The sequence below is a fragment of the Trichoderma breve genome, chromosome 3 (assembly GCF_028502605.1).
Source record: "Trichoderma breve strain T069 chromosome 3, whole genome shotgun sequence".
Classification (NCBI taxonomy): domain Eukaryota; kingdom Fungi; phylum Ascomycota; class Sordariomycetes; order Hypocreales; family Hypocreaceae; genus Trichoderma; species Trichoderma breve.
This window is the reverse complement of record NC_079234.1, coordinates 2,033,523-2,056,821: the sequence shown is the minus strand read 5'-3', so window position 1 is coordinate 2,056,821 and position 23,299 is coordinate 2,033,523. Positions and strand designations below refer to the sequence as shown.

Here is a 23,299-nt window from a genome sequence, read left to right as displayed (position 1 = left end):
CATCTCCCGTCTTTATCTCTCTTTGGATCATCACAAGCAAATCATGCGTCCCTCCGTGGTGGAGCTCGCTCGTTTATACTCGACTCAGTTAGGCGCTGTTTTTGCATCTCCGTAAAAGGATTTGCCCTCGCCATGATTGGGCGGCGGATAATATTGCCGTTAAAAGGTTCAATGTTCCTGCTACCGGCTGCGTGTCATTACTGCATTCTTTAGCAGGTACCGAGTACCGCCACATTGGGACTGGGCAAGCTGGGGTAACAGAAATTGCCCAATACGGGAATCATTTCGATTGGATGGATGCACATTCATTTTGCAATTGAAGTTGTATCTATACATATTCATTACTACTGAATTCTGGCAATCTGTGCCAATTCTAACTATTACTTGGAAACAGTGGGAGCAGTAAATATACTACTCATTTCTTCGGACTACATTATACTGTCCGACACCAGTTTCTATCTCTTCCCGGGTAACAATTTATTCCACATCGGAACAAGCCTTGATGCTTCGATATATTGTTACCCCCATTACCCCACGGTATAGGTCCACGAAGTACTGGTAGAACCGCCAGAAGCATAGCTAGTAGCACTGTCGGTAAGGCTCTCCGCAGGAGTATCAATACTGGGTCCCGTTGTCTCTGAATCGCACCAGTCGTAGCGTGGGTGGGAGGATTCGTACAAGCGCCGCCAATCATCAACAACGTTTGCGTGAATCATCGAAAGGGGAGCCAGTGCCATGTGTCGTCCTGTGGAAATGTAATCCACCGCATGTGTATTCCAAACCCTGTCCGTTGAAGCCTTGATAACCACCTCCCGCAACTGCTTCGTCATCTGGTTGTCATAGTATGCCCACAGGCAAGGCATAACAGACACGTCCTGGGCGCAATATTCCAAAAGGACCGGTTGCAAGGGGCGCTGACGGAACACATGAAAGCCTCCGCCCGACTCGGGTGCGAACAGCGCTCTGCCTTGCTCCTTCGTCTTGTTCCATCTGAGTTTCTCGTACCGGGAAAACGTTGCGTGGTATCGGACGCATCTTTCGAGTCCCATGACCCTCTTCTTCCCCTGATGAGGGCGGATGGCGAATTCCATGAGTTGGAGATCGACGACACCGTTTAGAGTGATGCCGAAAATGACAAACAACGCATCCGAATCGCTTCGGACATCGAAAAACACCTTTGGAATGTAGGGGGATTCCAAGATCGCTTTCAATGTCCAGCGAGTTTCTCCAGGCGTGGAGAAGCATTTATCGCCCAAGGATTGGACGTCGATCAGGTAAGTGGTGTTGGTGGGGCGGACGTGGATCTGCAATATGGAGATAGTACCATATCGAGAAAGATTTTGTCCCTCGAGGTCGACGTAGAGTGATGGTCGATCAACTGGAAGCCCTGTGAGAGCGTCGACCACCTTGGATAGAGTGGGGAGAGTGTCAATCCATTGCGTAGTAGGAGTAGGATTGGCAGCCCCGCGAGTAGCAGCACAAGCTACAGCTGCTTTAGTTTCGTCGACAACCACGGTATATCCAGGTTCTTTAGAGACGCCTTTGAAAGGAGACACTCGATGACCCTGGTCCCAAGTGGTATGGGCCCCTCTGCTCCCATTAACAATCACGACATGACCCCTAGTAGAAGCCATGTTCACGGCAGTCCCAACAAGGAAAGGCCTTTTTCGAAGCGTTTCACTTGTTCTTTCTTGGTGTCGTCTCTTGGAAATGTCTTGTACTTTTCAAAATTAGTGCAGATTTCTGTATCTCGATAAATGTATAAGTGATAAATGGGAAGAAATAGATGGAGACCAAGTTGGAAAGACGAGATTTATATAGTCGTACGAATTGATGAATGTCTGATACTTTCTGAGGACTTTTCAAGCATAATAGCGGTTAGGATCTGGAAGGGGGTGATTTCTGTAAACTAACAGACTGGTTAAACCTTCAATCTGTTGGCTTCCATGTTATCAGAGTATGGAGGCCTTTGCCGCTATTATGGTTTACAGTGGATGATAACCGCTTTTTTTTTTTTAAGCAAAAGATCATATTCATTCTAACAAGACTATCTCCAAACGGAAAATTCTACAATTAGTCAATCTTCTATTAGAAAACTATATCAATAATGTACCAAAATGAACCGCTTACGTGACGTATTTAGAGGCATTTTAAGGTAGATTAGAAGGGTAGGATATATGTAGATAGCAGAAGTAAACTCAAAATGAGATTGTATGGAACTGCTGTATGGCCTAGTACAGAAGACTAATGCTGATGGCTAATTTAGATTTCTGAGGATAGGAAAGCAAAAACTTATCGATAGCCCGACTCTGTATGGCAAGTTCAAAGCTTGGCTATTGAGTCAAACTACAGCCAAAGCGCATATAAAAGTTTAATTTTAATGGAAAACAATCGACGGAAATCCCGTGCGGTAATATGAAGGCCTACGTCTTGCAAACAAAACTCAGCTGTTCAAAGTTCAGCAGAAATTATCGTAATGCAAAATGGGATGGGTGATTGAAGTATTGTAGGCTCGAGAGAAAATTGACGGTACCAATCTCTGCGCCAACACATACTTGGCTCTGACTACAAACTTTTACCAAATGGTTGCTCAAATTACTACCACAGACTGTATTTGACGATATAGCCATCCCACTGAAGTTCAAGTGCCGTCTCCCTTAAATCTACTAGTGGGCGAGCTGTCCGTCTTCCACGGCAATTAATAAGGACATCTTCCACAGTAGCCGCACTCTTTGTCACATGCTGTGAGATCTTGATCAAAATCGGGAGAGGACGCCTCGTAGGGGTTGTAGTCGTAATCGTCGCCGTAGTCGTACTGGTTGTAGTGATCATCGTCGTCTACTTCACAATCTGCCTCTGATGCCATCTGGAAAATAAGTAAGCTTATAATTCTATAAGATTTAGATGTAAGCTGAAGTGTCTTGATACCTTTTTGCAAGTGTCTTCGTATTCGTCTTCTTTGCGTCGAACGAGCTCAAGAAGGCGCTCATCAGGTGCCGCAGTAAACATACGGAGTATTCCCTCCCGGCATTTAGATACCCAGTCTGAAGCACTGCAAAGATCAAGGACCTTCTCAACAATGCGCTGGAGTTTGTTCCGCCCTTGGATCTCGTCTTTAGGGAAATTTATGCGGCGAATCGCGAGGCCCACTGCGGATTCGATTTTGGCGACTTCGTACGTAGCCAAGCTGTCGGCAGATGATTTGACATAACTGCATATAAACGCAGCAATATTATCACTTTTTAGCTCGGATATCCAAAGCTCCTCGATCTCGAGGCCAAGGCTGAGTTCTGTGTTGACCCAATCAAGAGAGAGCAGAGACAGAAGCGGGTTTGACCCAAGGTTTGTCTTGACTGTGGGAAGTAAAAACCGAAGAACCGACTTCAAATCCGGAATATCTAGCTCAGATGCTGCCTAAACTCCATATAAGCAACTGCTTTCTGTGATAGTTATCTGAGGTGCTGCAACTCGCCTTGTTGGCCTGCGAGGTTGGACCGGGTAGGCCAGAACCTGAAGAATCACCGTGTTCTGGCTCGCCATCATGATCTGCTTGCTTCATATCTTCGGCTTTGATGGCCCGCGTCGACTTTTCCTTCTTCTGTCGATATACCAGATCGATATCTGTAGCGGGTCGAGCGATATTGGCCCTCCAGTGATGCCTATTGGTAGGATTCTGTTGATACAAGTTCACCTCGAAAAACTTATCATGCGTGATGCACTTGAAGTTTTTGTATCTGCAGAAGTGAAAGGACTTGGTAAGTATGTGCTGAAGCTTCCTGACAACTTGACAAAACTGACGAAGCTGGGAAAATGCAAAACTCTCTGTGTTCTGCTATGCTGATCTATGAAGAATGGAAAAGGTAGCTGCAAACAGCAACAAACGGCAACAAACAGAAAGTGGGTTTGATCAAGGAGAGTAGTCACACAGATCCACGTGACAACTCAACACTTTCTATGTAATGAGGGAGAAGTTGACATACGAGTTCAGTTTTTCGAAATTTGCCGCGATAAGGTCATTCTCTCTGACTTCTGTGAATTCGATGCCATCGTTGACTGTCATAAAATATCTGACTGACTCTTGCGGTCCGTAATTGGCTTGCCTGACAAGCTGGACCACATAATCTGCACTGACTATCAATATAGGGACCACGTCGGGCTTTGCAGAGGTGGACTTTGCCCATTGCATGAACTTGTCGAATTTATGTTCATGGTCAAGCCGTTGTGGGCGATACGGCCGTATCGATGAGCAGCAAAAGAGGTCAGGCATCCTTGTGATCAATGTTTTAACGATGTGCCAATAATTAATGAATAATTAATGAATCTAAATGGTGTTCTATGTTTAAGATATTGACGGAGAGAACAACGCGAAAGCAATTGATTGACCAACTCCAGAGATCTGTTTCCGTGCATTTATTCTCTAAAAGTGTCCACAGCTATGTTGTAGGCCTCCCAGTTGAGCCATCTCCCTCTGGAATGCAAACATCAAACAAGCAAGCCGGATTGGCTTCTGGCCGTCTCACAAACATTGTTTGCATCACTAGGTAGACTTTAGTGGCTTGATGCCACAGGAGGGGGAAGATGAGTGCAGAGAAACGGAGAATCAGTGGGAGATCACAGTACGGGTGGTATGACTGTCCGTGACTATGAATAGAGGAGAAGGGGTTGGCGGTCAATGATGGAGGGTAAAGTTTTGTGATGCTGTTTCTGTATGTTTGTTGCTCTGTTGTTTAGGTATCTTCTCAATATATGTGGATGAGCTGAGAGAAGTGTCTAAATACATTTCAGGGACTGAAAATTGAGCCAGAGGGCTGGCATTAATCTAACACCAGGATCTGTCAAAATCAGTTATTTTGCTAGATGTGTACCCTCGAGATGCTCCTCCCTTTATATAAGCATGCCAGTCCAGATAATTACGCGTGTTTCTGTAGCATACTTAAACTGGTTCATTGACGTGTACTATGACTAAAGGTTAGTAGTATGCTTTGCGTTCAAGGCATTGTTAAAATCTTACCTTGGATAAGACGGTTGCTTGGCTGATACCCATACGGGTTCCAATCCAATCCAAACAATTTCTTATGTAATTTTTCAGCTTTTCTTCGGTTATAGATAATGTAGATAGAACAAATAAAGTGTGCATTGATAGCAAGCCCCCAAGTGGTCGACCGGGGATAATGGGAGGGGATCCTGTGGCGGCATTTGCAACAAACATCTGCAAATCTGCAGTTAGAAGATATGGAACAGAAGATATAATGCCTTCCGTTAGTTTTTCGACATCTTTCTGTATTGAAGCTTCGAATATCTGATCACTGAAACGGCCATTGATTCGATAGTGACATCTTAATATGACACTTAAGACTAATAGAGAAGCTTTACGATAGTTGTTCCATAGCGACGCGACATAAACTATAATATGTTAATAATTATAAAGTGTTTGAGACATGACTTACCATCGTAATAGCATGAAATGGTTGCTGGCCAGTAGCCCACATCGGGCCTGCGATACCAAAGGTCAGTGATTAAACGAACTATTCTCTCCAAATGACATGATTTATGAATCGAAATAGATATTGAACATTATGTAGTTGTAAAAATACTTACAAAGTCTCCCTGTTTTCAGATGAAATGGTTCCGAGCCATTTCGGTGCCCATGCTGGAGGTACCGTGTCTGGCCAAGTGGTATATGCCTCTCTCAGCTGCTCAGCTTCAAACCTGAGTTGACAAAGCTGGTCAAGCGTGGCTTCAGTTTCACTTTCCAATAAGGGTTCCGCTCTAAGCATTAAGGATATTGTTCGTGCATATATGAAATCTATAGCTGAGCTTGACTGATTGAATAGCGGTGTACACATAAGGCTAAACTTCTGTGAGGCCTTGGTGACAACTGCAGGAGAGTTTCGAAGAGACGGACGTGTATAAATCTCCACATCTAGATCCTCGAGTGGCACCGAACTTGCAATTTGGAAAAGCTTGCCGTCACACAGCAAGTCAAATGGTGAGAATTTGCTGATAAGAATAGCCGAGATTCCCTGAGCATGAGCAACATGAGCGCCAGTATACGTACCAGTACTGGTGATGATCTGTGATTGTCAGCTTGTTTCATTCATTATGGTGATTTGTGAGAGCTTACTTCGTATAGTCCCATTAATGCAGCAGTAATTAGCGACTCGACAGTGGTAAATACTGCTTCATTTGAGATACTTAGGCGAAAGGACCGTAACAACAAAGAATACAGACCCTCTGACCTATGTCTGTACATGGTATTTCCGAACTTATTCCCTAGATTTGCTAATGCAATGAGTGTACATGCTTGGACAAGCTCGGAGTTTGGGTCGGCTTTAGCAATCATAGACTGGAGCCCATGTAGATATCCACGAGACAGGCTCCTATTTGATGAAACAATACAGTAGTCGTTGAAAAACACTAGACGAGCGTTTTGCTCAACATCAGACCAGTCTAGTATCCCAGAAAGATTGAAGCTTGCCGCTCGATGCAATGACTCTGGAGGTGGTTGACGCAATGCATTGAGATTGTCTTCTCCGACATAGTTTATAAACTTCAAGTCTTTACTGGGCTCGTATCCAGGACACGTGCGCCGTGCTCGGCCGCAGTTGAGACAAGACTGGCACAGGCGTTGAATTAGTATCAAGCAACCGCAGTGAGTCCACATCTAAAAAGAGCCGCTGCCGGGAGAATGTTGCCAGTGCACGACAACAGGTAGTACTTTGCACATACTGGACGCCTCTTGTCACACTACAAATGGGTCAGCACGCCGAAAACAACCCCATGGAACGACGCTTACATACCCTCTTACGTCTTTGCTTGCATGCATGGCATGCTCTTGATGGCCCATTGTTCACCATATCAGCATATTAGGCTGGCTGTTGTCATAGAAGCACAAAATAGAGTAGAAGAAACAAAGGATGAGTGAGATAAGGTCGCAGTTCGCCCCCCATTACGCTCAAGCTATATGTATACTAGGAAGGGTTAGGTTTTGCGCGAGTACGCTAAATACCTGCATGGTAGTATGAGGGGCATCATGCGCCTCAGACATTGAGATTAGCAGCTGGGTCTAGGGTGGAAATAGCAAAGACCTACCCAATCAATCAGTGCAGGCGTGAGATACCTATTCCTTAACAGGCTAGAGTTTGCGCGAATGTACTAACACAGGCCACTGAGGATCATATCGATCAATATGAGACAGATACACACATTGTCTACGTAAGTCGTGAAGACGATTCGGCTTTTACGCTGTCAAAAAGGAAGCAAATTCAACAATTCATGATTAGAATCATGATGCTTTAATGGAGATAGCTAATAAATCCGAGTCTAAGTCCACTTCCTTGGACTTGGACTTTTTGTATATATATAGAGAGAGCGACGCATTATACCCTGATCATTTTTACAGCAATTCCACTCGTCAACTCTCTTATACAAAGCTTTCAAAGTCACTGCAATCACAATCTCACAATATACTTACAACGGCATCATGTTTGCCTCTCCCTCTTCAAAGATCGTCCTAGTTACAGGCGCCAATCAAGGCATCGGTTTCCAGATAGCAAAATCTCTATCGTCAAAGCCGGGATACCATGTTCTTGTGGGAAGTCGTGATACCCAGCGTGGTATTAAAGCGGCCAAAGATCTTCAAGACCAAGGGTTGAATGCCGAGCCTATTACCATTGAGTAGGTCTCCTTTATAGCCACCAAATTAAATCCTCAAGAGTGGATCGATTATGTTGAGATCCAGACTTTGACTCAAGAGTCAACATCGTAATGATAGATATTTTGAATAGAAGATGCTAATCTTTGTCACTTAGTGTTACCTCTGATAACTCTATTGCCGAAGTGGTCCAACAAGTAAAGTCGAAATTTGGCCGTCTTGATGTATTGATTAACAACGCCGGCGTATGCCTGAACGATGAAAGAACCTCTCCCCCTTCGCTTCGCATTTTCCAAGACACGTTTGCAGTCAACACTTTTGGCGCCGCACTCACGACTGAAGCCTTTATCCCTCTTTTAACGGCATCTTCTGCACCTCGAGTCGTCTTTGTATCCTCTTTCATGGGCTCACTCACTCATCGACCGGAGAGTCCAGTTCCTTTGCCAATCTACCGAAGTAGCAAAGCAGCACTCAATATGATCATGCTCCACTATGCTTTAAAGTATAAAGACGCTGGGTGGAAAGTCAATGCGACTTGTCCAGGGTACTGTGCTACGAACCTGAACGGTTTTGTAGGAAAGGATGATCCGGCAGATGGAGCTTTGAATGCAGTAAAACTGGCAACCATGGGTGAAGACGGCGAAACGGGAACCTTTTCGAACAAGGAAGGAAGTTTGGCTTGGTAGATTTAAATATCAAGCAATACAGAAATAATGAGAGGCAATAGAGATAGAAAGGGCTAGATTATAGGAAACAAACTAGTAACTATATTTTTAAGAAGGTAGTTAACTATAACTAGACCAATAGATCACCTTTATGCCCACGACTGGCAACGCATGAGCTCGACACCTGGATGATTCACTATATTTATGCCTGACCGCTTTCCATTTAGTTCTATAGCATTCTGCTAAAACATTATTTGTTTCGCTCTCCGCTCTTCTTCTCGTTTCTCTTTTTCTGCCTTCTATATCACACTCTACGTGCTTTGTGCCGTGCCCCTACTCCCGCATCTCCTAAAAGAAAATTGTAATTCCAAGTACACAGCGCCAGTATTAAGACACTTAAAAAAGGACCTACGCATTTGTTATTTCTTTAATGCCCCAATATATAGTGCACTATAAGGCTAGTCGTTACTTTTACTCCCCCACTATAGTATTTTATACATCATGCTTATAACTCTAAATGTAGTAGTAGGAAAAAATCTAGCTGGGGTGGTTTAAGAAGTAAATCTATCAACGGAACTGTTAGCGAGGTAGTTTTCGCTTGGCAAATTGAACTTCGTGTTCAATGCGCGGATAGTGTGCTTCTCTGCATCACCAACTACCGAGACAACAAGGATGCCATCACCCTTGGTCTTCATATGACTGAGTGTGTTGCGATTCAGAAGATTGACAGAATATCGAATGCTCTTCATCTGGACACAGGCATGTTCGTTATGTAAGCACGCTAAATTAGCTGGTTGATAAGATGAGAGACAGGCCTCTTCTGGCTAGTAAATAAGAATTGAAGACAGCTTATTTTCATGCATCAACCAACCGACGAGTGAAGACGAAGAGAAAATTTTAAAGTTGATGGAAGACTCCACCCGTGATAACCATAACTTTGCTTCATCTTCAACGGTTGGCTTCTTCTCATTCTCCTTTCCTGTCTCTTTTCATCCCTTTCGCGATTACTTCCTTCGCCAATGCTCTTAATTCACTCACCAGACCTTGTGCATCGAGGAATCACTGCACGGCCTTGAGCTAGTAAGCGAGCCAGCGACGACGAGCGTGATTTGCTTGAATCGCAGGGATGGTTGATTGGTGGACTCGTTGAAATCGCCCGATGCACCGGGTTCTCGTGATGTGTCGGTGCAGTCGTGGCATAAACTACACTGGATGGGATGCAGCAAGTTGTGAAGGATGCCGTCAGACCGGATCGCCAAGTGCCGGTCCATTCTAGCGAGTAACGGAGTTGGTTCAACTCAAGTGAGAATCCCGAGGGATATTTCTCTCTCTTCGGCGCATCTCCACCCGTAAAGTGTCTTAGTCGTAGCACAGACTCGGCCGTGCGGAACGAGGCTGTTAGCGTGCGACGGAGGAGACAAAGAGCCGCGGCTCCATAGTCTCAGGCTTTATGTTTTCCTTTTTTCTCGTTGATCACTGCTTCTTCTCGTCTTACATACATGTCTCAAGTATACGCCCAACAAGGCATCTTCCAGGGCTCCCTCTCCCTCTCCCCTTTCTTCTGCATCAACCAGAGACAAATCACATCATGAGTCGATGCGGGGTTGTTAATTTAACCTAGGCATGATCCTAGAGTGAAAAAGGACAGCGTCTCTGGCGCCGTTATCGCCAGTGCAAACAACACAGAATGCTCCGTTTCAGCCTCACTCGTCTATCCTGTGGTCTTAGCCCGAAAAGCGTTGTAGCGCCTGCACCTCGATTTTCAGCTGTCAAGGGTCTTATCAAATGGCAATGCTCCGAGTCCAGCCACAGCTCCTTTCCCGTTGCGCTGCCAAGGCGCCAATGTTGAACTACCATGGCGCCGAGCAGGGGTTCCCCATGATGGGCTGAAGAGAGAGGCAGATTGGGGGAGTTTCAGTATGTGTGAAGAGCGGCAAAAGAGAGAGGCAAGAGAGAAAGAAAAACAAGTTGACAACCTGTGCCTGGATTTGTGTTCCCGTCTGTTTTTTGTCGTGGCGTTTGGCTTGGCAACCTTGGACCTGGATTCTCTTCCTCTGTTGTTGCTGTTGTTATGCTTTTGTGCATGAGCTGCAAGCCTGCAAGCCAACTCGCATTCTCGAATAACCGTTTTCGATCGACTAATATCACCGTTGCTTTCACCTGTCCATCCATCTTTCTTGTCGGTTTCTCCAACAGCTTCTGGTTCAGCCTGCCACAGTCATGCGCCGACCAATGCGGCTCTCATTCGCATCCGCCGTCCTCTTTGCAGCTCTCGCTAACGCTGACCTTGATTATGTGACGGATCTCGATATTTATTCTCTTCTGGTACGCTTGATCGATTCCAGTGATGATAAGTAGTGAGAAATACGAGACGGGAGACGGTGGCTAATGAAATCCTCACTAAACAGGCCCCGTGTGCCTCCGACGCCATATCATACAACATCGCGACTCTGACATACGGCACAGCATGCGGCGACTCAGAAACGGAGCTCCAATCGTGTGCTTGCTCCGACACGGAGAGATTCACCAGCATCACTTCGTCCATATCTCGCGACATTCGAGTCAGTTGCGGCACTACAGCGACCGACGACCAAAACAGCGCATCGAGTGTTCTTGCGAAATACTGCAACCAAGATCTGACCATTACATTTTCGACGCCGACCAAGAACGTTGTTCAGGCCTACATCACCGACCTAAGTCAGATAAATTATCTTCCACAATGCGCACAGTCGGCGTTGTCAGAAGCTGTCATGGGAGACGTGCGTATTGACTTGAATCCATCTCCCTATATGTCCTATAGCAAGAAACGAACGAGAAGCTCAATCCATACACGACGTTGAACAAAGAAGAGCTAATGTGGAAATGATGGCAACAGAATATATCCAAATGTCCCGAAGCTGCCAGTCTCTTTGCGCCTTGCGTTTGCGGAAAGGGTGGAATCCCCTCTCAAGTCAGCGACGTGATCAGCAAGTCTGTCCGGTAAGTATTCACAGTTCGGCTGTCATTTGGAGCGCGAACCATGCTAACTCAACCGTGTGTTCAAGATACTCGTGCTCTAATGGAGGCGATATCAGCGCGGCGCAAGACTTTTACAACGAATACTGTGCCATGAACAACGGAACGACCACCTTTACTCAGCCCCCAGGTCCTCCCGGAGACAGTGCGTCAAACACCAATGCGATTCTCATCGAATATTTGCTCTGTACGCGATACTAACAACCGTGGCTGTGTTTAGTGACTTATCACATCACCGCCTTGCCACAGTTCAAGTCCTTGCGGTCATGCGCTCAAAGCGGCGTTGCCTCTGCGATCCTCGATGTGAGTTGCTATGCCCCTGAAAAGGATTAAAGTGCCAATACATTTTTCGTAGCAAACAGACATCTATTGTGCTACCGGCCCCCAGGCTCTCGCTTCGTGCGTCTGCATCAAGTCTGGTATGAGCGGTAGAATCTTGAGCACCCTTACATCCAATGTCAAGTGGAACTGCGACAATACAGCCACTGCGGATGTTACCTCGGCCATGGACGTCTTCGCAGTCTATTGCAGCGCGGCTGAAAAGGAGATTGTCGTGTCTGTCACCGATACTGCCACTGAAACGTACCCTCATCCTACGAATCGAGCCAGCTCATTACCTTCAGGTTCTAGCCCTGCAGAGACAGGAGCCGGAAGCACTGGCGGAAGCGGCGGTAGCGACAACGGAGGAAGCAATCCCGATCAAGGTGGAAAGGATGGATCATCTTCGGACGGCAGTGGAGGCAACTCATCGGGTTCAACCATCAACAAAACAGCAGTCATTGCAGCATGTGTACTTGGAGGCGTCGTTCTCATCGCTGCCATTGCCGCCGTGGCATTTTTCGTCCGCCGAAGACGCAACAAGCAGATGAGAGGAGAGCAGATACCGCCAACAGCAGACGGGCCCAATCTCACCGGACCACCCGAGCTGGAAAACACAGCGAAAATGGGTCCAAACATTGCTGTTGTTCCGGAACTTCACAGCACAGAGAGACAGGAGCTCCAGGGAACCGGCACGCCTTTCAGTGAGTTGCCGCCCGGGTACGTCTCTCCGCGACCAGAACTCCAGGGGAATAGCGAATACAAGCCTCCGGTTTCGCCGGTGCATGGTGGAGGATATCAACCGCCGCATTCGCCGTACCATGGACAACAGCAGCAGGGGGCACAGACTGTTTCTCCCGCAACGCCGAATACATACGGGGCGGGATGGCAATCTGGGCCAGTGGCAGAAACGTATGAACTGGACTCGGCTACATGGAAGTCTCCCTAGTTCTGCTGTTCTGAAGCAGAGAAGAAGCTCTCTTATTTTCGTATACAGCGTTTAGAACACGGCCGCCCTTTAGTCGTATGTTGATTGTATGGTGTTTCAAGGTTTATGGGAAAAGGGCTGATTAAAATGTTTATTAGTTTGATCTATCATGACAAGTATAATTAGAATCTCTATATGTAAAACACGCTGAGCATACAAAATGTCATACATATCATATCATGCTTCGCAACAGCTGGACTTGAGTGGCAATAGTCGGGGCATGGGCTTCGAATCCAGGTATCCACGGAAGTTGCTTGACATTCACCATCATTTCCTCCCACTCCCAGCCGTTTTCGTTCATCCTGTGGGCAACCATCTCTAGAGCAGTAGTTCTTTCATTGGGAATTTCTGACATGGTTGCACAGAGCAATAAGAGCCAGAGCTGGAACGGAATGTAGTAGGCTGATGCTGAGACGAGGCTCTCAATGCTGTGGTTCTGCAGGAGATGCAGCAGTTTGGTGACATATGTGGCGGGCGTGCCTGGATAAGCTTGGGCCATGTTCTTGACCTGTAGGATCCAGAGCAATGCACCTAAGCGAAGAGTCTCGATAAATATGCAAGGCATATCGGGATGAGGGTGTGGAGGAGTGTCCATGAGACGATATGCGATGGGGTTGAGCCGCGTGCCGAGGAAGATTTCTTCTTTCCATAGGTCTTCACCCCGGGCAGCTAGTTTCCATTGGACGGCACCAGCGAGGCTTGCTATATCTTGCAGCGCGGATACGACACATAGTTGATGGGCGTTGAGGTCGGGACACATGGTGCTGAGATGGAATGACAGGACGCTGAGAATATCGGGGGAATCATGACGTGGGAGAGTGGAGATTGGTGGTAGTCTTGAAGGCATTGGAAACCAGGGTCTTTGTTCAAAGAGGAGAGAAGCGATTGTGTCGATCCTATGATGGGAGAGTCATTGTGGTCAGCATTTCTGAATTGGTGTTAGTGAAACTGGCGGTTTTGATGGGTGCATACCAAAAGACCATCATGACCAAGTCTTGGTCATCGGAGAGAGTGTCTATTCCACCTCTCCTGTTGATCAGGAGTTTGAGTCCATTCAAGTGGACGCGAGCTTGATCCAAGTCTCCAACAATGTACTAATTTTCAGTCGACAAACAAAAAGATTAGCCTTAGGAGCTACTTGTGAATGAGAAAAAGAAAGATTCTTCCATACGTTGTAGCAGATGCACCCCATGACGCCCCGGAGAACATTATTGGCCACAGCCATGTTAGGATCAGGGTCCCTCAGCCTTGATTCGATGCAGGCCACGACCTCTGTGGAACGTGCTAGGGCAAAGGTGATGCTCCTTTCCATCGTTTGGGAGCGAACAGCAGCGCGGACTTCAGGGCCTGTGAGCAGTTTGCGGCAGAAGCCGGGATCCTTGAAGGCAAACGGGAACCAGAAACGACGTCTACGAGGGTCTGCAGGGGAGGTTATTGGTCAGTAAGCGCATTGGTTGGTTGGCAGATGATGATTGTTGCAAGCTGCATCTACGCTGTCTGCTTACTTCTCACACAATCCCAAGAGGCTGCCAAGGCCAGACCATATGCTGCAAAGGCGTCCATGCCCCAGGAATTCTGCATGACGGCCAGGGGATGCTGGTCCCAGAATGGACGAGCCAGGGGAGGAAGAGGCTGCTGTTTGTTTCCATATTGTGACTGCTGTTCCTGTGAATGCGAAAGCGGGATGAGCTGGCTCTCGCCAGGGTCTGCTGCTCCCGTATTTGTAGGAGCAGCAAGAGAAGAAGAAGAAGAAGCCGACTCCGCCGCCGGCTCTGCAGATCGCACACGCAGCTTCACCTGCGGGTTCCTGGGTGGCTTGCGGCGAGCCTTGCCAATGTCTCGCATGACATGCTGCCGGATCTGGCGCTTGGTCTGCGAATCCCGCGGCTTACCGCGCGCAGATTCGGTTGAATTGATGAAGAGCAGGTTGGAGCTAGGCCCGGAATCGTCTGATTCTTTGGGATCCATTACGACGTAGTTCCTGGATGAGGCGATAGAGAGACCGATTGCTGTTTTCGAGCGCCACGTCACTTTAGAGATTGAAATTCTGATGTCAAGTCCCGGGGTGCTGCGCTGTTACTGGGGAGAATGCTTGTCTGTCTCAGCCTTTCAGGAGCAAAGAGAGTTTAAAGTGCCTCTTTTGCATGCGCGAGGAGAGGACCATATGCCTAAAGGGGTTATAGATATATGCTGGGCTGTAGAGAAGAGAGTGGAAGTGAGTTTCAAATCAAAAAGAGCCAGGGGGTTGATCGGAATTGAGAGAGTTACAAAGACCACCAAAAGATGCCCGAGTCTTGATATGTCAGAAGCCGCTCGAGAGAGGCAGTGGCGATTAATCAGCCTCAAGTCAGCCAATCGGGTTGAGGGGTGTTGAGACAGAGTGTTTCTAGCTCCATTACAGAATCGTTAAGAGTCTTACTTTTGGCCTGGCTATGCCAAATGCGGTATCTGGTCCCCCTGCTTGTGCGTCTGTAGCGTCGATCCATGGCTCCCGACCCGAGATAATCGCCTAATCATTTTATCTGGAGATGGTTCTAGGACTATCGAAGAGACGATAGGCGACAAGGAAGTATTGTGGGCGGTGATTGACGACTCGGAAGTGTTGATTCGGATTTGTAAGTAAAGCCGCTCCTATGTTTGATAGCCTATTAGTCAGTGAACCTGTTTCCAACAGTTGCAGACGTCCAGACTAACATGGGTTGCCGAGAGGGCGTGAATACACCGTTGCCTGTATTCAAGTTAGTTGACGTTGATGCCCAGAATGTGTTTAGAAAACAATGACCTGGGGGGTAGGATTCATATAGTCAAGAGACAAATGGATGAAAAGAGGAGAACGTGGGCCACCGACTGGCAACATAAAAGGCGTCGTAGAGTCTTCATTGTTCAACTCGGAATCCAACCACCAAGTTATCCAGCTCTCAACAGTTTTACTCGAGACTCATTAATAAAAGCCCATTATGTCGACCGACTTCAAAGGAAAGCTCGCCATTATCACTGGAGCATCCAAGCTCAACGGCATTGGATATGCTACCGCCTACGCCCTCGCTAAAAGCGGCGCCGATGTATGAATCACCATGTCCACGACAAATAGTTGTATTCTTTGAGTTGGTGCTAATATGCATTTTGACTGCCATTAGATTGTGATTCACTACAACTCAAACAAGACTGCTGCCGAGGAGTGTCTTGCCAAGATCAAAGCGCTGGGCGTTCAGGCTATTGCCGTTCAAAGCAACGCCGGCTCCATCACTTTTGGCGACGACATTGTCAATGCCACTGTTGCAGCGTTCCCAGGCCGCAAGATTGACATCATCATCAACAACGCAGGTCACGCTACTTTCCAAGCAAGCACATCAGAGGCTCCCGTTGAAGAGTTTGATGCTTTGTTCCATCCCAATGTTCGAGGTCCTCACCTGCTCATCCGGGCTGCCCTGCCTCATATTACCTCTCCCGGAGGCCGCATCGTCAATATCAGCAGTGTGGTTGCTCGAACTGGAACTCGGTTTGCCTCATTGTACACGGCTACCAAGGGAGCGCTCAATACTCTCACCCTGGCATGGGCTGAGGAACTTGGCGAGAAGGGCATTACCGTCAACGTTGTTGCTCCAGGACCCATCTCAACAGATTATGCTCCGCCAGAGGAGCACGAGTTGACACAAAAATTTCGTGCTCAGCAGTATATCAAGCGAGATGGAAAGGCAGAGGAAGTTGCCAATGCTATTGTGTTTGCGGTTAGTCCAGGGGCGAGCTTCATATCTGGCCAAGTTATCGGCGTCGATGGTGGTCTGAGTTACATTTAAGACTCCGAATAAAAACCGGGATGTATTTAGGTAGATATAAAAAGCGCTGATACTGCAACTATCTTTATATATATATTTTCTGGAATTTTGGAGTCCTCTCTACTTGTGCTCATCATACGGCGACTATCACCAATTTTGGAGCAATGATGAGATAGAAACTACATTCAGAAGTAGTGAATTCTACACATGTTCTTATATGTTTAACAACACGTAGTTTCTTGTTTAGTCTACAATCTACAAGTATTGAGAATTTTACTTGTAGTTTATGAAATGTCTAAGCCTGATTGCTCTATTGAATGAAGAAAGAACAGCTGAATGATGGACACGGAACATGCGTTCTCTGACCGAATTGCCTCACGTAGGTCTCAAACTCAGCCAAGTGGAAACTTAGATTTACTTGCATTGTTTAAAAACACTTGAGCATTTCCATTTCCATGGCACGGCGCCAATATTTCCCTATAACCAGGGATTAGCCTCTGAGCATTGGGCTTCATTTACGAGTGAGATATAAAATAGATGAATATAAAAAACCCTCTCCATTTCTTATGGTGATAGCAATTGTATATACTACTACTGCAGAAAGGTCAATAGTCACCACACTTGCGGCATCTGAAATGGATTAACAAGACGTCCTCTTCGGTATAGCTTCTCTCAGCGCCATCCGAATTCGTGTTTGGAATTCTCATCAGTATCAAAACATGAGGGTCTCGGCATCTTAGACCCTTAAAATCTAGCGCATCGATCCAAAGTTTATTCAACGCGTCCAATCGCTAGAGGACACAGATGAGATATGGCGCTCCGCTACCAAAGCTAAAATGAAGCTGCAGCTCATGAAGAGATTGGCTCAATTACTGTAATGACAGATGCCAAGAGAAAATATTCGCAATCTACATGCATCCAAATGAAGCCCTAGTGCCAAGAGTGTGTATCTCACAGAGTTTGTTATGTGTTCTGTCGTCGGATGACGCAGCACCAGCTCCAAAACATCAAACCCGTCTGGCGATCTCAAGGCTGGAAATGAAATGCCACGCCATTCATTTCGCGGGGAACTTGTGAATCCACGCGGCCACCCCCCGGATGATCCGAACGGGCGACAGTGGGTGGTGGCGCAGTTTTGCGGGTGTTTAAATGGCGATTGTAATTGGGATGAGAAGATCCTGATTCTGTTGCGAGTCGAAACAATGACTAGACCATTGGTAGAATATCTGTCTCATTCTGAAAAAATGATTTTTATAGCATTTGTCTTTAATGAATCGGATACGTTGACAAACAATTGCGGTAACGAGAATCCTGACATAGGTTGTGTTTACTCGCAATTGGAGTAAGCTGAGAATGCGATTGACGCTGATGACGATATTCTTACACGCTCGGGATCAAGGCTCTTGCAGACATTTGGAGCTGAAATCGTGGCTGATAGACTAATGTACCTTATTTTTTACGACGCTTCCTTCAAAAATGTTATATCAACTTTGCTCCTCACTCACTTCTCGTAGGTGTACAAAATACCAATACACTGGTATTGATCGACTATCGAGCAAAGCAACTGGAACTGCATTTCTTCATGTTGATGAAACATCTTGAATAGTAATGAAGTCTGTTGAGATCAGAACGACCCGAGATAGCAGCAAATCGGTTGATAGCTCTTACTCCCGACTCGGGTCCTAATCGCAAGTGCTATTTCCTTTCTCTGATCACCTACTGTTTGTCAATTCATCGCACATTTGTTCAATTTATCAACTTCAAAGTAAAACTGCAAAGATGATCAACATAAGTCGCATCCTCGTTTGTTTCATTGGGTATATGATGATTCCTGGTATGCCGTCATCGCAGACAGCTATAACGTCAACAGCGAGGCTGATACAATGAGCTGTAGCTTCGTACTTTCCGCCAGGCATTCAAGCATTATCGATTCTTGAACGAGCTGCTCCAGTTGCTCCTGATGGCTACACTCCAGCTGTGGTTTCATGCCCAGCCCATAGGCCGACGATCCGCGCGGCCACAGGCTTGTCGACTAACGAAACAGATTGGCTTCCTCTTCGCACAAATAACACAGTCCAAGCCATGAAAGATGTGCTCAGCCGCGCCAATATCACCGGTCTTGACACCGGCAGATACATCGATAACCTCACAAACGCTGGCACCGGCCTACCAAGAGTAGCCATCGCCATCTCCGGTGGAGGCTACCGAGCTTTGATGAACGGAGCTGGGGCTCTGGCAGCATTTGACAACAGATCGACAAATGCGACGGAAACCGGCCATCTGGGAGGCCTTTTACAGTCAGCCACGTATCTTAGCGGTCTTTCCGGCGGAAGCTGGCTCGTCGGTAGTCTTTACGTTCAGAACTTTACGTCGGTCGAATCCATCATCTTTGCTACAGATGGATTTCTCAGTACCATTTGGCAATTCGATCACTCCATCCTCAACGGTATGACACTGCATCTCCATAACATGCACTCTCACTAATTATGTGTCGGCCAATTGCAGGACCCGATGGTCTTTCTATCACGAGATATTACCGACAACTGTTTGATGATGTTGACGGTAAGAGAGATGCCGGCTTCAATACAACAATAACAGATTATTGGGGCAGAGCATTATCTTACCAGCTCGTAGATCCGAGTGACGGAGGACCTGGTATGACGATACCTTCAACACGACATTCGTGAAGTGGACTAACTCTTCCAACAGCGTTCACCTTTTCATCTATATCAAATGATACAGACTTTGTATCGGCTCAAACTCCACTGCCGTTGATCGTCGCCATTGAGAGAACTTCAGGGCAGCTCCAGATAGCCAGTAACTCGACAGTCTTCGAGTTCAACCCTTGGGAAATGGGATCGTACGACCCTGGTCTCGAAGCCTTTGCACCGCTTCAATTCGTCGGCTCCAACTTCACTAATGGCACTATTCCACGTAACGGAAGTTGCATCGCGGGGGTCGACAATGCTGGCTTTGTCATGGGCACCTCATCTTCTCTATTTAACCAGGCATTCTTACAAATTGGAAGGGTAGAGGGTGTGCCAGAATTCTTGATTAGCGCAATAAATCGCACGCTGGCAAACGTTGGCTCAGAAAACAGAGACATTGCGAACTGGCCGAATCCGTTCTTCAGATACAACTCCAGCGGAAATTTGAATGCTAATTCCACGGTTCTGGCTCTCGTAGATGGTGGAGAGGACTTACAAAACATCCCCTTGCATCCGCTGCTTCTGGCCGAACGAGAAGTCGACGTCATCTTTGCTGTTGATGGTTCTGCCGATACAGAAACACTGTGGCCAAATGGCACTGCCATGGTGGCAACGTTCAACAGATCAGAGGCCAGGGTCTCTGCCAACGACAGCAGATTCCCAGATGTGCCCGATCAGAACACCTTTGTCAACTTGGGCCTGAACCAGCGGCCTACCTTTTTCGGCTGTACCAACGGCAGCAACACTCCTCGTGGGCCGCTCATCGTATATATGCCTAATGCTCCGTACTCATTCCAGTCCAACGTTTCAACCTTTGACTTGGAATACAGTATTGAGGAGCGCAATCAGATCATCCAGAACGGATACAATATGGCAACCATGGGCAATGGCACGGTGGATTCGAATTGGCCGGCATGCATCGGCTGCGCCATTTTGGCCCGAAGCCTCGTCCGCACCAGGACTAGGATTCCTTCAAAGTGTGCAGATTGCTTTGCGAGATACTGCTGGAATGGCACGACCAATGATACCTTGCCGAATACCTATGAGCCGGCGCAGATCCTCGCCAACACGACAGAGCAGTCGACGTCTTCGGCTGCTCGGATAAGCGAGACGCTATTGCTAGGTTGCTTCGCGTTTATGCTTGCGATCTGAGATCCAAGGAGTATGGGCTTGTGTGTAGTGTAAGTGTAATGTAATGTAATATGAATATGTAGTTCTCGTAACGCTCTTACATGAAAATGGAACTCTGAATGGACCGTATGATGCCTGGATTGCGTGAATTTTGATGTATGATGAGTGGCGAGGTCGTCAACACGAAGCGGAAATGCTACAAGTGGTAGCACCACTACATAAGCGATGAACGCTTTGGATGGATCTGAGTTCGTCGGCCTCTCCGTATGTAGCAGCTAAATTCCCGGAAGCATGGTAAGTTGAGGTAAAACTTGCCGATACGAGGCTCTAGGAGTGCTTGAATACATATAAGCAGTCGGCCAAGAACCCAAAGCTCTCAGGTGCATGAGCAAGCTACAGGATCCGGAAGCAACCATCAGAACGATGAGATCTCTCAGTTTGGACTTATGCTTATACATCAAGGTTGCATTATGCCGGCCCTCAGCTTTGTACTTATACTTCGTTCTTCACAGAATACTGTTGGAACAATTGCCTACTACTACATAAAGAAGTTAGTCCACGAGTTTGTCAAAACCCCCCGTCGTTCCTTCATAAAGTCATAACCAGGGGAAAAAAGAAAAAAACAAGCTTCACTCCAGAAAAGCACAGGCGATTAAACTCGACGACCCCTGTTCCCTAGTCAGCCCATTTTTTCCTTCTCTCTTTCCCTTGTCAGCTCGTGGCCCACATCCGGGACATTTTTCGAATCGACGGAAAAATAATTTTGCCTCGTATAGCACTGAGCCATGGCACGACGGACCCTTGCTGTGTAAGTCCGTCAAAACGCCCAAATAGGCAGCTTTGGGATCGCCGCGTGCAGAGGCGTTATAAGGAAGCTAGCATGCAAACCTGCTGGGGGTATAAGAGTACACAGGCAGCGCTGGCGAGTCCGGTTACCTGCCTTGTTTGTCGAGGAGTGAGCCACTATTTGTCGAAAGGGGTGGGGGCTCTAGGCTGAGGTTATCTTGACGCGAATATAGTTTTTCGAGGTTCCACGTTCGTATAGGGGATTTGGGTCTGGGGGCTGGGTGGTAGTATAAGGGCAACGGATGCAAGGATCGGTGAGGATTTTCGTTTGCGACTTACGTACATGAGAGTGAATGTCCATCGGCATAATTATTCTGAGCTTTCTGTGAGATTTTAGTTTGCGGGTGTTGAATAATGGACAGACTTGGAAGACGAACCTGGAAGTAGAGGAGTCGTAGTGGGCGAGTATATAAGAGTAGCTTGGATCGCTCGTGTTTTGACGTCTATCCCAGAGCATCAATCTCAAAACACACTTCAGGTTCTCGCAATCTTCTCCAACAACCTTCAAGATGAAGTTCTCACTCGCCATCGCCAGCGTCGTCCTGGCCTTCACTGCCTCAGCTGCCCCCGTCGAGGAGGACCTCGCCGAGAGAGCCACCGTCTCTGGCTCTGGAACCCCTGGTTCCATCTTCATGTTCGGATCTGCCTCCAACTGCCGCCAAATCTTCTACCAGTCCGGCGCCTGCGGCCTCAGCACCTTCTTTCCCAACTCAACCCCAAACCTGCCTCTGGTTGCTCTCCCGTCAGGAATCTTTGATGCTCATGGCCCGTCTGACCAGGAGAACAGCCTGTGCGCCAAGGTCATCACCATGACACACAACGGCGTTACCCGCCAGGCTGTTGTCGCTGATGAGAACACCAGCAGCGAGCAGTCCATTGATATGTGCCTCGATCTGTGGCAGGCTTTCGGTGGCCACGACAACGACGGATCCCTCATCAGGAGCTTCACCTGGTCAATTGCAGCATAAACGGCGTCTTGCGCGAGGATCATGGTGGATTATAAAACTTTGTATATATTCTCATAACCGTTTGGTAAACCATACCCAGACGGTTCGGTACATAGCCGTATATAGCAATGGGACAAGTACATATTCCATCTTCTTTGGCCAATGACTCCATAACGAGATTCATACCTGTCATTCTCTCTCCCTTTCCGTGGGCAGTTGATCCAAAGCTACTTCCACGCGAGAATCTCGCACTGCAGAAGCACGAGCCAGGCATCTTCCGTGTCAGCCCACCCTCTTACGGCACGTAGTGTCTCCTGGATTTCGTCCTCAGAGATGCCAGCATCCAACCAGGTCTGGTAGAAAGGATCTCCTGGCTGTAGCTGACCATCGGCACGCCAGGCCAACCGCTTCCGTGCTTCCGCATCCGAGAACACACTGGTTCCAGCGCCGACATGGACTTTCCCTCCGTCGACATCGAAGCCGGCCTTACGAAGAAGCGCTGGCATTACCGTTGCCGTGGGGTCTGCCTCAGGCTGTCCTTTGCGTGACGCCCGAAGCTGATTTGCTCCCCACAATCGATCAAGGTCGAAGCTCTGTGGGTAAAAGTGCTGGCCCATGCCGTCCCGAGTAGCTAGAATGCCGCCCGGCTTCAGGACCCGCCGCATTTCGGCCAACGCCCGGAGTGGTATGTCGGGCTGTGGGAGATGCCCGAGGACTTGAGAGCTATAGACGACATCAAACGTGTTGTCAGGATAGGCAAGTCCGTCCACAACATTGCCTTCTTCAAAGACGACAGAGCCTGACCCTTGGGTTGGAACATTGGATTCGTCTGCCAGTGCCCTCGCCTTTTGCAAAACGTCCGCCGAGAGGTCTATTCCAACAGTCTTACCCTCACCGGCGTATTTCGCTAAGCTGGTTGTAATGGTGCCTGGACCGCAGCCTACATCAAGAATATGGTCCGTCGTTTTGATATAGGGCAGCAGAAAGGCGGCGTCTGTTTCCGCTTTGCGTCTCAGGTGTGTTGCGATGGTATACTCAGAGTGACCTCGCGCATAGTAGCTCGGCAGATTGGTTTGCGCCATGTTTACTTTGTCTTGGAAGGGAGCTTGGAAGTGAACTTGGAAGTTTTTATGCCTTGCGAAATGCCATCTGCCCTATTTATTGCGCGATCCATTCATACAGAGGCTCGGGCGACTCGGGCCTGTGTTTCTCAATGCAGGTATGGAGTTCCAAGAAGGAGGCCGGCTCCCC

At 47.5% G+C, this 23,299-nt stretch overlaps 9 protein-coding genes across 9 annotated transcripts; 5 read left to right on the top strand and 4 right to left on the bottom strand.

Moving 5' to 3' along the window:
* Positions 1-527: 527 nt before the first annotated feature.
* Positions 528-1,634, bottom strand: T069G_05065 (3'-5' exonuclease domain-containing protein; the record flags this gene model as incomplete). Its single annotated transcript, XM_056172275.1, has 1 exon — positions 528-1,634. The coding sequence occupies one exon, from the start codon at positions 1,632-1,634 to the stop codon at positions 528-530; it is 1,107 nt and encodes a 368-aa protein (XP_056029133.1).
* A 1,064-nt stretch (positions 1,635-2,698) lies between these two features.
* Positions 2,699-4,267, bottom strand: T069G_05064 (uncharacterized protein; the record flags this gene model as incomplete). Its single annotated transcript, XM_056172274.1, has 4 exons — positions 2,699-2,866; positions 2,929-3,353; positions 3,523-3,734; positions 3,981-4,267. The coding sequence occupies 4 exons, from the start codon at positions 4,265-4,267 to the stop codon at positions 2,699-2,701; spliced, it is 1,092 nt and encodes a 363-aa protein (XP_056029132.1).
* A 3,216-nt stretch (positions 4,268-7,483) lies between these two features.
* T069G_05063 (short chain dehydrogenase domain-containing protein) lies at positions 7,484-8,340 on the top strand (the record flags this gene model as incomplete). Its single annotated transcript, XM_056172273.1, has 2 exons — positions 7,484-7,677; positions 7,812-8,340. The coding sequence occupies 2 exons, from the start codon at positions 7,484-7,486 to the stop codon at positions 8,338-8,340; spliced, it is 723 nt and encodes a 240-aa protein (XP_056029131.1).
* A 2,199-nt stretch (positions 8,341-10,539) lies between these two features.
* Positions 10,540-12,601, top strand: T069G_05062 (uncharacterized protein; the record flags this gene model as incomplete). Its single annotated transcript, XM_056172272.1, has 7 exons — positions 10,540-10,644; positions 10,728-11,078; positions 11,195-11,298; positions 11,364-11,479; positions 11,555-11,637; positions 11,690-11,916; positions 11,965-12,601. 7 exons carry the CDS (start codon positions 10,540-10,542, stop codon positions 12,599-12,601), a joined length of 1,623 nt encoding a protein of 540 aa, XP_056029130.1.
* A 211-nt stretch (positions 12,602-12,812) lies between these two features.
* T069G_05061 (uncharacterized protein) lies at positions 12,813-14,608 on the bottom strand (the record flags this gene model as incomplete). Its single annotated transcript, XM_056172271.1, has 4 exons — positions 12,813-13,536; positions 13,613-13,734; positions 13,812-14,059; positions 14,146-14,608. 4 exons carry the CDS (start codon positions 14,606-14,608, stop codon positions 12,813-12,815), a joined length of 1,557 nt encoding a protein of 518 aa, XP_056029129.1.
* Positions 14,609-15,597: 989 nt separating this feature from the next.
* T069G_05060 (enoyl-(Acyl carrier protein) reductase domain-containing protein) lies at positions 15,598-16,437 on the top strand (the record flags this gene model as incomplete). Its single annotated transcript, XM_056172270.1, has 2 exons — positions 15,598-15,702; positions 15,778-16,437. 2 exons carry the CDS (start codon positions 15,598-15,600, stop codon positions 16,435-16,437), a joined length of 765 nt encoding a protein of 254 aa, XP_056029128.1.
* Positions 16,438-18,498: 2,061 nt separating this feature from the next.
* On the top strand, positions 18,499-20,276 carry T069G_05059 (lysophospholipase catalytic domain-containing protein; the record flags this gene model as incomplete). The annotated part of the gene is made up of 4 exons (XM_056172269.1): positions 18,499-18,862; positions 18,922-18,978; positions 19,051-19,071; positions 19,126-20,276. The coding sequence occupies 4 exons, from the start codon at positions 18,499-18,501 to the stop codon at positions 20,274-20,276; spliced, it is 1,593 nt and encodes a 530-aa protein (XP_056029127.1).
* Positions 20,277-21,610: 1,334 nt separating this feature from the next.
* T069G_05058 (uncharacterized protein) lies at positions 21,611-22,069 on the top strand (the record flags this gene model as incomplete). The annotated part of the gene is made up of 1 exon (XM_056172268.1): positions 21,611-22,069. The coding sequence occupies one exon, from the start codon at positions 21,611-21,613 to the stop codon at positions 22,067-22,069; it is 459 nt and encodes a 152-aa protein (XP_056029126.1).
* A 206-nt stretch (positions 22,070-22,275) lies between these two features.
* On the bottom strand, positions 22,276-23,130 carry T069G_05057 (methyltransferase domain-containing protein; the record flags this gene model as incomplete). The annotated part of the gene is made up of 1 exon (XM_056172267.1): positions 22,276-23,130. One exon carries the CDS (start codon positions 23,128-23,130, stop codon positions 22,276-22,278), a length of 855 nt encoding a protein of 284 aa, XP_056029125.1.
* Between the last annotated feature and the right edge of the window lie 169 nt (positions 23,131-23,299).